At 51.0% G+C, this 13,620-nt stretch overlaps 1 protein-coding gene across 3 annotated transcripts; it reads right to left on the reverse strand.

Annotated features, from left to right (window-relative positions):
- Positions 1 to 1,406: 1,406 nt before the first annotated feature.
- Positions 1,407 to 13,620, reverse strand: Eno1 (enolase 1). 3 transcript variants are annotated; one of them, XM_021159461.3, is made up of 12 exons: positions 13,506 to 13,620; positions 10,879 to 10,972; positions 8,840 to 8,935; positions 7,795 to 7,853; positions 5,892 to 5,961; positions 5,627 to 5,760; positions 4,595 to 4,817; positions 3,409 to 3,606; positions 2,660 to 2,861; positions 2,346 to 2,454; positions 2,166 to 2,224; positions 1,407 to 1,790 (listed from the first exon to the last, which is right to left on the reverse strand). In XM_021159461.3, the coding sequence occupies exons 2-12, from the start codon at positions 10,961 to 10,963 to the stop codon at positions 1,721 to 1,723; spliced, it is 1,305 nt and encodes a 434-aa protein (XP_021015120.1). In that variant the 5' UTR covers positions 10,964 to 10,972; positions 13,506 to 13,620; the 3' UTR covers positions 1,407 to 1,720. The 3 variants fall into 3 exon arrangements, with proteins under 3 accessions (XP_021015120.1, XP_021015119.1, XP_029332171.1); XM_021159460.2 differs by lacking the exon at positions 13,506 to 13,620 and adding an exon at positions 13,055 to 13,190; XM_029476311.2 differs by lacking the exons at positions 7,795 to 7,853; positions 13,506 to 13,620 and adding exons at positions 8,153 to 8,211; positions 13,055 to 13,190.

Genomic DNA, 13,620 nt, shown 5'->3' on the forward strand with positions numbered 1-13,620 from the left:
ATAAATAAAATTAGCTGGGCATACTGGGAGTTCAAGGTGAACTTGGTTTCAAGCCAGTCTGTGATTGTGATAAATCATCTCAAAGATATGAGTTCTCTTCTGAATCTCAAGCCAAGGGTATTGCTAGTTAAAGCCTCAAACTTAATTCTGTCTTAGCCTCGCAAGTGCTGAAAACACAGCTATGGACTAGAGCACCCAGCTTCAGAGTCTACTGGAGATGTTAAACGTTGCAAGACCTATTTCCGGCTGCGTGGTAGATGGGTGTGAGTCTGTCCTTGTTTGGAGAGTGCATGGGAAGATTTGAAGGGATGTTCACTAAGCAACTCCCCCCCCCCCCCCAATCAGGGAAGAGATGCTGGACTCTCCTGGTACGCACAAGGGTGGGTAAGGGCAGCCTTCAGCTGTATGCGTGCTGCTATGGACAGACAAGTTCCAACACATGGCACAAAATCATAGATGCCAGCTTCTAAGCTCACCCCACAGTGGTTCTGCTCCATAGACTGGGATAACAGGACTCAGGGAACCTGGATGTCCAGGACTCTGATAAGACTACCTGGGGGCTGGTGAGATGGCTCAGTGGGTAAGAGCACCCGACTGCTCTTCCGAAGGTCCAGAGTTCAAGTCCCAGCAACCACATGGTGGCTCACAACCATCCTTAACGAGATCTGGTGCCCTCTTCTGGAGTGTCTGAAGACAGCTATAGTGTGCTTGCATATAATAAATAAATAAATCTTTAAAAAAAAAAAAAAAAAAAAGACTACCTGTCCACCTAAACCTCACCTTGAGAGGGCAGTGTTTTCTCTACCAGGTCCTGAGGCATCTGGCCGCCTTGTCAGCCCATTTCTTCTAAATACAATGACCCCTCACACTGTATTCTGGGTCCTGCTGAAGGTTTCACATCTGTGCTATGCAGCTATGTGTGCCTGAGCACTTTTTTGATGCAGCTTGATTCTCCAACAGCTCTGGTGGTCTTAAAACTCATTCTGTAGACTCTGCATGGATTAAGTGTGAACCATCACTAAGCATTACATGAAATGCTCTCCCTTTTCACAACTGTCAAGTTCCCATTGTGAGGTATTGCCTGCCCCTGGCCTTGATCACACACCACCTGTCAATCATGCTTGGTGCAGCACAGTTGGCTCCAGAAGTTCAGGTTGCTTCCCACCCAATGCCCAGGAAGTGATTCCCTTCAGGGCACCAGACTGGTAAAGCAAACACCTCCCCCGGTCTCCGCCTTCCACACTGGCTGGACATCTCTCCAAGGAGTCCTTCCAGCCTCAGAGCTTTGCAGGTAATCTCTGCACTGGAACCTGAAGCTGGCTCAGCACCTTCCTGCCCAGCAGTCCTTACAGAAGCCTCCAGGCTCCTCCAGCCCCAGGTCATCACAAATGAGATGCCCATCATACTCGTGGACTTCTGCGGCTTTTATTTTTGCATGTAAACCACTGGGGGGGGTCTTAACGGTGGGCACCCTAGAGATTACACTGGACTTGAGGGCTCCAGACACTAGCTGGGAAGTCAGGTGACAGAAACAATGATTCAGACCAATCACATGATTGCAAAGCTGGGTCTCCAGCAGGGATTCTGGTGGTCAGGTGTGGATGCCTAAGGAAGCAGTGACATGGGAGGGGCACGCACTGGGCTGGCCTTGAGCCGCCTGGATGACATCAGGGACAGAGGACCTAGCAGCTGGTGGCTCCAGGGATCTCCAGTCCGTGCTTTATTTGGCCAGGGGGTTCCTGAAGGACCTGCCAGCAAACTTGGCTTTGCTGCCCAGCTCTTCCTCGATTCTTGGCAAACAGAAAAGAGAAAGAAAGCAAAAGGTTAGCTCTTCGTGTAAGAGGCTGCTGCGGACCACGTCTGTTAATTCCGGTACATGATTGGTGGAAACAGGGTACTTGCTATGAATTTGAAATCAGACTGGGAGACAGTTCTCAGCCAGCCTGAGCTACACAGTGAGGCACTGGCTACGCCGAGGATATGGGCACATCCTACTGTCACCCAGCTCTAAATGTGGCTGGACTCTCAAAGGTGACCTGTCTGCCTTCCACCACAAGATGGCAGCACAGCACAGGCCACACATTACCAACCAGTATCTGTGCCTGGCTTGGGATCCCAACAGCACACCCATTGGTCTCCCCGCTGTGACCAGAAAGTGTCTTTACCTAAGAATCTGATTGTACTTGGCCAGGCGCTCAGATCGGCAAGGGGCACCAGTCTTGATCTGGAGGGACAAAGGAAAAGTCATCATTACAGAAGCAACAGGGAACATGAACAAAGGCTTAGCCTTCAGTCAGTGTGAAGAGCCAAACCCCCCAAACTACACCTAGGTGTGCAGCTCTTACCTGCCCAGTGCAGAGCCCCACCACCAGGTCTGCGATGAAAGTGTCCTCAGTTTCCCCGGATCGGTGGGACACCATGACGCCCCAGCCATTGGATTGGGCCAGCTTACACCTAAAGAAAGGGCAGAAGTCAGATCAAGTGATGCACCCTGCCTGGCCCCACCCTCCTCTGAAAGCTTCCCATCTTCTTTCTCATGGTCGCTAACCCTGACTCCAAGCTCCCCAAAGAGACAAACTTTCAGGGAACAAGGATCAGGTAGCCAAGGCTCGTTGCCACATCCCTCTGGCTGCCAGAAGCCCCTCCCCAGGCTACTCACGCCTGCAGGGACTCGGTCACGGAGCCAATCTGGTTCACTTTGAGCAGGAGGCAGTTGCAGGACTTCTCGCTCGCGGCCTTGGCAATCCGCTTAGGGTTGGTCACTGTGAGGTCATCGCCCACCACCTGGATGCCCGCACTAGCCGTGAACTTCTGCCAGGCGCCCCAGTCGTCCTGGTCAAAGGGATCTTCGATGGACACCACTGAGGTAAAAAAGGAGACCCGCCGTCAGTGTGAGCCTGGTCTGTGGTCCTGGGCAGCTTGTTAAAAACTGATGTGTTTGAGATTAGTCTGTCACTATGACGCACAGAATGGCTTAAGGTTTAACTTCCTGCTTCAATCTCTTGTTGGGATTAAAGTAACGTCTTAATTCTGCTTTGAGACAGGGTCTTTGTAGTACAGAGTTTGGCTGTGATCTCATGGTGTAGCACAAGGTCACCTTGAACTTAGAAGCACTAACTCACTTGAAACTTGTTCTATGGAACCCCACTCAGAGATCTGCCCATCTGCTGACTAAAAAAGGGCGTGTACCAGTCTCCAGCCTAACATTAACATGAAAATGAAAGCATGGATGCCTTTGCTCAAGGTCAACACGAGCTGGTGCTAGTGAAGGCTGTCACTGAAAGAACGGGGCAGGCAGGGAGTGAGGAGTGTGCTGGGCTCATGGCCTAACCCTGACCAAACTGAATCCATCTCTACAGAAGGACTGGTGTGAAGCTGACTAGGGAGCCAGACCGCCTCGATACCCACCTGGGTAGTTCTGGATGAAGGACTTGTACAGGTCAGCCAGCTGGTCGGGCGTGATGTACCTGCTGGGGTCATCCGGAGACTTGAAGTCCAGGTCATACTTGCCAGACCTGTAGAACTCGGAGGCAGCCACATCCATGCCGATGACAACCTGGTCAGTGTAGCCGGCCTTTGCGATTGCAGTCTTGAGCAGCTCCAGTGCTGAAGAGGTGAGGCCAAGGTGGGTAACAGAAGTCAGGCTCCGCTGTGACAGCTGCTGAGACTGCCCCACAGAGCAGACTGCACTCTGTCCTGCCTTGGGGCTCATTTTTTAAAAAAATATTTTATCTATTTATCTATCTATATATCTATTTATTTATTATACATAAGCACTGTAACTGTCTTCAGACACCCGAGAAGAGCGTATCAGATTACATTAGGGATGTTTAAGAGCCACCATGTGGTTGCTGGGATTTGAACTCAGGAGAGCAGTCAGTGCTCTTAACCATCTGAGCCATCTCTCCAGGCCCTGCCTTGGGGTTCCTATTCCTACTGTAAGTAAAAGCCACTGATGAGAGACACTGGGGCCACTAAGTGCCAAAGCCATATCAAGTTTAACACAGCCTTTCTTGTGGTCAATGGTCCCACTAAATTTAGTGCCAGGGCAGCTGTGCTGGCCAAGATACAACTACAGTAACCAGCTGAGCTGAGATCAGCTGTCCTGAGGACTGGCTTTAATAGAATGCAGACAGGGACCCAAAAGGGAAACCTCGGCAAGGGCCACCTCAAGTTAAGCTGTCTCCTGCTACCTGCCAAAGACCCCACCAGCTATGGGAATTCTCTATAAAGTACATTATACACAGGTCAGAGATCACAAAGGACCTACAAGATGCCTGATTGATAACCAGTCAATCCCTCTGGCCACAGTGGAAGGAAGGAGGCGCTAATACTAGGTGCACCCCCCCCCACACACATTAAAATAGAATCAAATATGTTGGCTGGAGAGTACTGGCTGCTCTTCCAGAGAATCCAGGCAGGTTCAATTACCAGCACTGCATATGGTAGCAGCCCTAGGGGATCTGGGATCTGTCTCAAGCTACCCAATAAAACAGCAAAGAGAAAAAGCAGAAAGCCCAAGCTCTTGCTCCTGTTCCTCGAGCGGCAGCTCTGAGCAGGCAGCACAGCACAGCACAGCTCTCAGCGACTTTACCTTCTTTGTTCTCCAGGATGTTAGGTGCGAATCCACCCTCATCACCCACATTGGTGGCGTCCTTCCCGTACTTCTCCTTGATCACGTTCTTCAGGTTGTGGTAAACCTCTGCTCCAATGCGCATGGCTTCCCGGAAGCTGGATGCCCCCACAGGCAGGATCATGAACTCTTGCATGGCCAGCTTGTTGCCAGCATGAGAACCACCGTTGATCACATTGAAAGCCTTGGAGAAGTAGAGGAGAGCTATGGTACCAGCCCAGGGAAGCCAGAGGTTACCCACCATAGGGCACAAAGCCTCTGAACTCAGCTAGCTACCCTTTGGTCCCTATGAATATGGCCCTGACACGACCAGGGCATCTTGAAATGCTCACTATGGAAATATTCTTCTGAAAACTAGCCTTTTCTTACTCACTGCACTGGGAGTCAAAAATGCACAATAAGGAACAGGGTCCTTGTGGGCGCCTATGGATGACACTCTGTAATGGGTAATATCTGTCAACCCAACAGAACTCAGGAGCATATAGAAAGTTTATTGAGATCATTTGGCTCCTGGTGGGTGTGAGGACAATGTCTTGATTAGCGTATCTGATGAGTAAAGCCAGCAGCCCATTTTGGGTAGCACCAGTCCCTGGGTTCTAGACTGTATGGGTGGAGGCGAGGTGGGTAGGTGCATCTCTGCATTCACTCTCCCCCAACCCCGGGCCACACTCCACTCTGTAGACCAGGCTGGCCTCAAATTCAGCTGTCCACCTGCCTCCTCTGCCTCCCAAATGCTAAGGTTGTTAAAGGCACACCACTGCCCAGCTTCATTTCTGCTTTCTGACTGTAGAACCTAAGGATTCACTGCTGCCCTGACACCCCTAACGTTACAGATTGTCCTCAGAACTGTGACATGATGGGACTGTCCTCAGAACGGTGACAAGCCAAACACTTTTTCTAAAACAAGCCAAGCTGCTTTTTCCTGGGGTATTTTACCGCAGCAACAGAAATAAAACAAGACAGCTTTATAGAAAGTTCCAAAGGGCCACTCACCGGGACAGGCAGGATGACTTCAGGGTTGCCGGCCAAGTCAGCAATGTGGCGGTAAAGGGGCACCCCCTTTTCCACGGCACCAGCTTTGCAGACAGCCAGGGACACTCCCAGGATGGCATTTGCACCAAATTTAGCTAGAATAAAACGTAAATGGTGAGCAGATGCCATTTCTTAGCCTCTTTCCCACCGGCCTGCTAAGATGGTGGACACAATCAACATGCCTCTTCTGACCAAGGAACTAATGGGCTCCACCCGGGCAACTCACATTTATTCTCTGTGCCGTCCATCTCGATCATCAGCTTGTCAATCTTCTCTTGTTCCACAACATTCACTTTCTGCAGGAAGACAGGAAGTGAGGGCTAAGGCTTAGCATTTGCCCCCCATTCCCCTGCCAAGCAGCACTTTAGCCAAGGGCCTGGGAGTGGAGCATCTCAATGCTTGCAGAAGACTGGCTCAATCCCTAACTCCAAACAGACCAAAGGAGTAGCGCAAGAGAAAACAATACCACTTTTGACTTGTCCTAATTAACAGCTCCGGCATTTCCCTGGGTCCACAAGAGACTACAGTTTACCTAGGCTGTCAAGGTCACACATACAAGGCAGATGTGTGTGGCATTAGCTATAAAGTATTACCACAAACAAGGGTGTTCTTGGATAAAAATTAAGAAATAAAGCTACTGTTCATTCAAGCAAACAGGGTCTGCAGAAGCTACCTCTAATGCTGTCGCTCTTGGCCAAGACAAACGACAGAGCACCATTGTCTGGTGTGAGAATGCCGCCGATGATACAGGCTGCCCAGGATCACCTAACCAACAACTGATTGGTAAACATGGCTATTTGGGGAGTGTATGAAGCAATAACCTCGACTGTCTACATCACACAGCATGTGTGGGTGCTGGAGATGGCTCAGGTGTTAGCACTAGCTGCTATGCAGGAGCTGATGCTCTTTCCTGGCTACCACAGCTACCAGACATGCACGTGGCCCATAAGTATACATGCAAGTGTCCATTCTATCACTTTATACTCATAAGTCACTATGTAAAAGAATCTACATCACCACCTTGCTGTGTGAGTGAGTGTTCTGGTCTTGCAGTTTTGTTTAACAAGGAATTGCAGAAGAAGGAAGGCAAACATTTGCCCAAGCAGAAAGTTCCCAGAGGCTAAGCCTCCCCAAGTGAGGAGGAAGGCCTAGGAGGTGCCCAGGAGACTGGAGGAGAGGGCACAGACAGTTGTAATGAGCAACTGTCTGGAGACCAGACAAACAGAACCAGTCACAGCATTGCACAGGCTCGCTGGCGACAAAATAACTGGATGGTATAGGGTGACTTTGTGAATTCAAGAGGGAGGAACTAGATGTTGGCAAACAGGAAGGATGGATGGCCAGTGGTTTCCTCTAAGAAGTAACTTGAAAAGAACCACAAAGGTACACTATCCTAGCCAAAGCTGTGGGTTCATTTCCTTTACGGCAGACTTACTGCGGTCTGCCTTAGGCCTGGAGCAGGTCAGCCACCTGACATTGGTGCTAGGAGCAAGCTCAACTCAGATCCTCTGGAAGAGCAGCAGGTGCCATTCTCCCGAGCTTTTCTTCCAGCCTCAAATGAGTTTATTTTTTTTTTTGAGATGGGGGAAAGCATTGAATTCAGGGGTTTACACACAGTATGTATACATCAAATAAGATGGGGCTGGGGTAGAGTTCTGCCTATCTCCTAATACTAGAACTGCAGGCACCTACTTTATGCAGTGTTTGGGACTATCTATAGTCTGCAGTAAGCATCTACACATTCCTGTCACCTGAGCATTATCCCCAGTCCCACAGTCTGCAACAAAACCAACCCCACCCCAACAGCGCAACAAATTTCAAAGTCCATATGCAGCCATCCCACATGACATACAAAGCTGCTATTAAAATCTGGACCATGAGCCCCAAAAGGTCAAGAGAGCAGCAGGAAACATGTCAAGCGTCCCCTCCCCTCCCCCGCCCAGTCTGGTCCAGTTTCAGGTGCTTTCAGAAGCAAAGGCACACACTGGCAGCAGGCAGGTTAGACTCATGCAAGAAGGGATCCTGCCAGCATCCAAAGCTCTCAGGGTAAGCTATTCTGTGAACGGGAGGGTCCTGGTCCTTGCTCTGGTGGCATGGATATAGAGTAGTCACCAGGAGATGGGTCCTACCTTGCTAACCAGAGCAGGCGCAATAGTGTTATTGATGTGCTCAACAGCCTGTGAGACACCTAGAAGGAACAATCATGAAATTACTTACACAGTTACCGTACACAGGCTTGAGCAGCCTTGCTGGAGCACTGGAGTCATGGGCCCAGAAGCCCAAAGAGCCTCCACAGCATCTCTTAGACCCCTACCCATCACACTTCCCCCACGATGGGGCTTTCTGGCCCAATCTGAGTGCTCTTCCCTAGCACCCCAGGGGGTTAGAGCCACACAAGAGCCATCAGCCCAGAGTGCTTTGAGAGGTGTTAGTTCAAGACCATGCACCGGGCAGACCAGCTGCACACTAGGATGCCTGGAGTGTTACCTGAGTGCACAAGGCTGGTGCCAGGAACTCATTAACATACTTAACAGGTCTGGAGACGCCTGCCCATTAGAGGTGAATAGAGAAGGAAAAAGAGACTCAGGAGAGAACAGGCTTCAGAGGACACAGAGGAAAGAGTGAGGAAAGAAGAGGCAGGAGCACTCGAGAAGTCAGGCTTCTCCTAACCCTGGCTGACTCCTTAGCCCTGAGACCTCCCTCTGACACAACCTTCCCTCTCTTTGTAGACTTTCCCCAGGTGCTGCCCTTGCCACTATTGGTTACAGCAACAGTCTTTCTTTAGAAAGACCAGACAGCATGCAGGGCTAATACTCTATCACGGAAAAAGGCAGTGTGCTGACTGCTGCACCTACGACAGGCAGACTCCACACCACCACGGATGTGGGAGCTGATTTGCCCAGGCTGACCCTATCAACTAGGCACCCAAAAAGCCAACAGAACTGTCTACATGTCCCCATTGATGGCATGCATCAGACCCTTCTGGGAGGAAGTGATATTAGCAGATCAGCAACCAGTCTCCTAGGACTTCCATGCCAGGTTTCCAGGCTTAGGAAGGTGGGGGTTGGTAGGCTACCCTGCTGGCTTTCCTGTGCGAGCAATGCTACAGGTGAGAATGCCTGGGGAACGCGAGAGGGGCTGGCGAGTGAGGATGTGACTGGTTCCTATCCTTACCCTTCCCCATGAAGCGGGTCTTATCATTGTCTCGGAGTTCTAGGGCCTCGTAGATGCCAGTGGACGCACCGCTGGGCACCGCAGCTCGGAACAGACCTGGAATAGAGGTGCGAAATTCAGCACTGGGCATGGCACATTCCTGTAATCCCAAAACACAGGAGGCTGAGGCAGCAGGATCTGAGTCTGAGGCCAGAGGGGACCAAAGCAAGACTTGTCTTTAAAAGATAAAAAAATCAAGTGTACAAATGACCAAGCAATCAGACCAATAGCTCACGTCCGAGTCTCAGTCAGTGAATCCACATGCAGAAGCACCATGGCTTCCTCACCCACCTGACAGTCTTCCACGCCACTCTTTATACAGAGCACACAACACAGACCCACTAAACAGAAAGTGCTAACGTGGCCACAACTGCTTGAGGGCTGCAAGGTACCCTTGTCTGCAACCCATGCTGGCTCACCCTACATATCCACACGGTTCTGGCATAGGCGAGGAAGTGCTTCTGAGTGGCAAAAACAGATGGGCAGATTCACAAACTATGGAGAATGCAAGTGGTGGAGTTCATGGACTGGGATACCACACAAACCCTACTTTCCACCCTATAGAGGGCGCCTCTCAACTTCTGCCTCCAGCGCTGGGACACCCCATCCCCCACCCCAGTACTCTCTGCACCGTGTGCAGAGTTCAACCCTCAGGAACATTTAGACAATACATAAAAATCTCACTCATTTCAATCTAAGACAAGGCGTGGAAGCCAGGCGGTGACCCAGGGTTTCATTGAGCCTGGAGTTTACCAATTTGGCAGCATTAGCTGATATCCTGTCTCTCCAGTGCTGCTGCTAGGCCTGGTTTTTTTTCTTTTTTTTTGGGGGGGGGGGGGTTCGAGACGGGGTTTCTATGTGTAGTCCTGGCTGTCCTGGAACTCACTTTGTAGATCAGGCTGGCCTTGAACTCAGAAATCTGCCTGCCACCACGCCTGGCTTAGGCCTGGATTCTTATGTGGCTACTGGGGATTGGACCCTGAGCCTCATGTCTGAACAGCAGGCATTTTCTATCTGAATCACCTCCCCCAGTGCTCAGAGAGACTTAGGCCAATAGTGAGGCCCACAGCTCTAATCTCAGCACCCAAGAAAGAGGATTTGAGACCAGTATGGGCTACAAACACAGGAGGTCTTATGGCAAAATATACTAATTATTGTAAATACTGGTCTTAACTGGCTACAGTGAGATGCCCTCCCATCTTGTCTTTGTTTAAGCATAAAGCCGCACCAGTAGGTGGAGCCATCCCTTGCTAAGAAACCTTGTCATGTACGAGGTCACCAGCAGGTGGAGCCATTCCTTGCTATCTGACACCTGATGCCACCTAGCATTCTTGGTATTCACCAGGTCACAGCAGAGAGGCCCTAGCAAAGACAAAGGCGGCAGTGCACAGGCAGGCTCTCCCTGATGATTTGAGGAGCCTTCATTTCCTGGGGGATGGGACAATGGGTAGGTAGGGCTGGGCTCTGGTGCTTGAATTCTGAGTCACACAATGACTCAGCTCAGACTGGCAGGCCCTCAGAGCTCCATATTGCCACATCTTCCTCGGGTCTCTTTCCTATTGCACCCACTACCCGCACCTCTGAATGCAGATGCTGAAATTAGCACAGATGGGGCTTGGGGTTTTTTTATTTTTTTTAGTAGAGCAATCTGGGCCTTACTGTGTAGCCCAGGCTAGTCTCAAAACTGGCAACCCCCCCCACCCCCCGCAGCAGGCACCAATGCTGAGATTAAAAGCTTTAGCCGCCACACCCAGACAATTTCTTAATGTAAAAGTTTTTTTACAACTGTGATTGATGTGAATTTGGAACTTGCCTTCCCTTACTTCCCCGTCCCAATGAACCACCCAACCCACATCCTGTCTTAAACACCAAGAAAGAAGGCATGGGGGCAGATGCCTGTAATCTCAGTGCGTGGAAGGAAGAGACAGAGGGACTCTGCCTTGCCACCCTGACCCCATTCTCAGTGAGAAGAAACCAGGAAGCAGAGTGGATGCATGTACCTTTTGCGGTGTACAGATCCACCTCAACAGTGGGATTCCCACGGGAGTCAAAGATCTCCCTGGCGTGGATCCTGAGAATAGACATGGCGAACTTCTGTAGGAGAGAAAGACATTCTTATATCACCCATAAACAGTTACACAGAGGTTAATTCATTCCAGGGCCATCACCTCTGAGGGATCCTGGACTTGACAGATACCAAATGGGCTATGCGTTAGTTAACATACAGGAAAGTCACTCATCAGTGAGGGTTTGGGGAGCGAGGACTACTCCTTACACAGCAGGTCGGTGGCTTGGACTTCCCGCCAAGCTTGAGGTCAACATGGCACAATGAAATAAACCACTCCTCCAGAAAGCCCTCAGAAGCTACCTGTACTGTGGGCAAATTAAATCCTCTGACTGCATAGAACAGTGTTCTGGCTCCACAGAGAAGGAAGTGGGAAATAAGACGGAAGGTCAGAGGTTAAACAGACCTGGAGACCGGAGGGAAATGTGACATTTCAAAGCAGTGTAATTGTGGGAAAAAAAGAACCCCTAATTCATCAAATTGCACCCATGACAAGAGCAGAATATTCAGCTAACATGGATTTGATAACCAGTAAGAAAGTGTGAGGCAGGAGGCCAGAACCCCAAACTCCTTGGCCTGGTGGCCATGCTGGCTAGCACGTGGGAGGTCCTGGGTTCAATCGCCGCCATATTTAGGCAAGAGCTAGGACTTCTGGTCAGTGCATTTCAAAAGGGCACCTTGTCTCACTTTTAAAAGGTATTCAAAGTAGATCTTTAATAGAAAAATATCCCGAGAGGAAGAGGATATTTGGCAACAAACAACAAGTCCCTTTCTTATTTCTTCCCCAGCAGGCTTTCCAAGAAAGAAACCTACCAAATAGATTCTAGAGCTAAACTGGATGAGACATGAAGACAATACAGCATTCAGAAGCTATTATTATCTAACTAGGTTCCTCACATCTTTTGTGGCAAGCACTGAAGCAAAGGCAGCTTTTTTTTTTCAACAGAAGTTACTTCTGTGGTTTTGTCTTCTCTAAGACAAAGGATCTTTGTACACTACCCAAGAATAAAGTATCTACTTTTTACCTACTATGTTACAAAGCCTACTTACTATTCCCCTACCATAGGTTTCTTTGTCTTCTCTTACTCGCCCCATTCTCTGAATGCCAGGCCGACCAGAACTCAGTGATCCTCCAGCCTCAGCATCCCTAGCGCTACACTTTCATGTGTGCATCTCCTTTATGGGGGCGGAGGAGCAGCCACGTGCCACACTATGAGCTGCAAAGACCTTACAACTTGTAGGAGTTGATCCCTCCCTCTGTATCTAGCTTGGATCTTTTGGCTAGGCAGCAAACGTCTTTAACTAAAGGAAGAAGATCTCACCCACTTGGTCTTTATCTGGATTGAACGCTGGACCAAGGGCAGAAAAGTGGACCTATCGGTCAGGCTTATCACCAGACTAGATGTGGTCTACCCCGAAAGCAAGGCAGCCAAGGAACCACACTGCCTAGGCCAGAACGAACAGGAAGTTTTCTTAAATGCATCTTAAGTCAGTTCGCCTAGTAGCCACCCAGGAAACCCGTACTCTTGCCTAATTGCGTCGAGGTCTCCTGAGGGCTTCCCAATTATCCAACGGGACTGCTGCAATTTCCTCTACTCTTAGTACCTAACCGACACTCACGGGTCAGGAATATTCCACAGCAGAGATGGGCTGGACCACTCCCGCCCAGTGACGCTCGATTGCGGTCCAGGAGCTACAGCCCCAGCAGGATCTACTAGGGTGTGGCGCTCTGCCTCTTGGGCATCCTTATTTCTGGCCCTTCCATTTTGAGAAAGGATTTAATGAGCATCGGGGGTTTAAGTTGCTCTCCCTCCCTCTGAAACCTTCCACTTAACTACACAGAAAGTACTTTTCTATTCTCCACGGCCGCGACCATCCGTGGCCTGCATTTGCTGTTGTCCGCTTAGGAACCCGGTTAAACTGCAACCCTGAAACTCGGTGATCACTGGTGGGCTCACACCTCCACCTCCAAGAGCCTGCGTCCTTCCACGAGGCTGACCCGAGTGCTCCCCGGATAGCGGCTCCCGCCCAGGCTAGTGGGTGCACGTACCCACCGGGTCCCCAAGCGAAGCTAGTAGGCGAGCTGTCCCCGGTGGGGACACGGACCATACCTGGCAGTAGGATCGCTGCGAAGGAAAGAGAGTGCTGTGGACACCGAGGAGAGCCTTAAGGACAGAAGCGAGCGCGACCCTGTACCGGAGCAGCACTAAGCACCTCCCACTCTGACTTCCTCTCCTGCTCGTTAGGCCCCGCCCAGTTCTCCCCTTTCGGGCCCGCCCTCCCTCCGATACGCCTCCCCATTGGCTCAGCGTGCCGTCACTCCAATAGAAGAGCGTGACCGAGGCGGCCGCTCGGCCTGCCCAGACTAGGGGCGAGGGCACGGGGGCGGGGGTTGTCCTGCCTGCCTGGCTGGGCCTAGCCTGCCTGGGGCATAGCTGGAATGCCGGGCGAGTCTCCCGCTGGGAACCTGGGGCCCGGCCGAGGGTCTACAGAGCCCGGATGCGGGGCGGGGCGGGGCTGGGCTGCGCGGCGGGCATTAGGGCTTGAGCCCGCGGCACGTACTCCGAGTCTCACACGCACTCGGCGTGGCTGTGGCGCCGCACGTCCGGCCCACGACCTTGCTGATGACCTTCGCGCCTCGGCCCTCCAGCCGGCCTCCCCCCCCCTCTGGGAGGTG

This window comes from Mus caroli, unplaced genomic scaffold, assembly GCF_978045245.1.
Source record: "Mus caroli unplaced genomic scaffold, Mus_caroli_1 scaffold_6, whole genome shotgun sequence".
NCBI lineage: Eukaryota > Metazoa > Chordata > Mammalia > Rodentia > Muridae > Mus > Mus caroli.

Bases quoted from the DNA above. Each gene is read 5' to 3' on its own strand.
- Eno1 (XM_021159461.3), bottom strand. From the start codon at position 10,963: ATGTCTATTCTCAGGATCCACGCCAGGGAGATCTTTGACTCCCGTGGG. The intron at 5,761-5,891 runs GTGAGTTGCCCG...GTTTTATTCTAG, and splicing joins GGACGGCACAGAGAATAAAT to CTAAATTTGGTGCAAATGCC. The intron at 3,607-4,594 runs GTAAAGTCGCTG...TCACCTCTTCAG, and splicing joins CATCCTGGAGAACAAAGAAG to CACTGGAGCTGCTCAAGACT.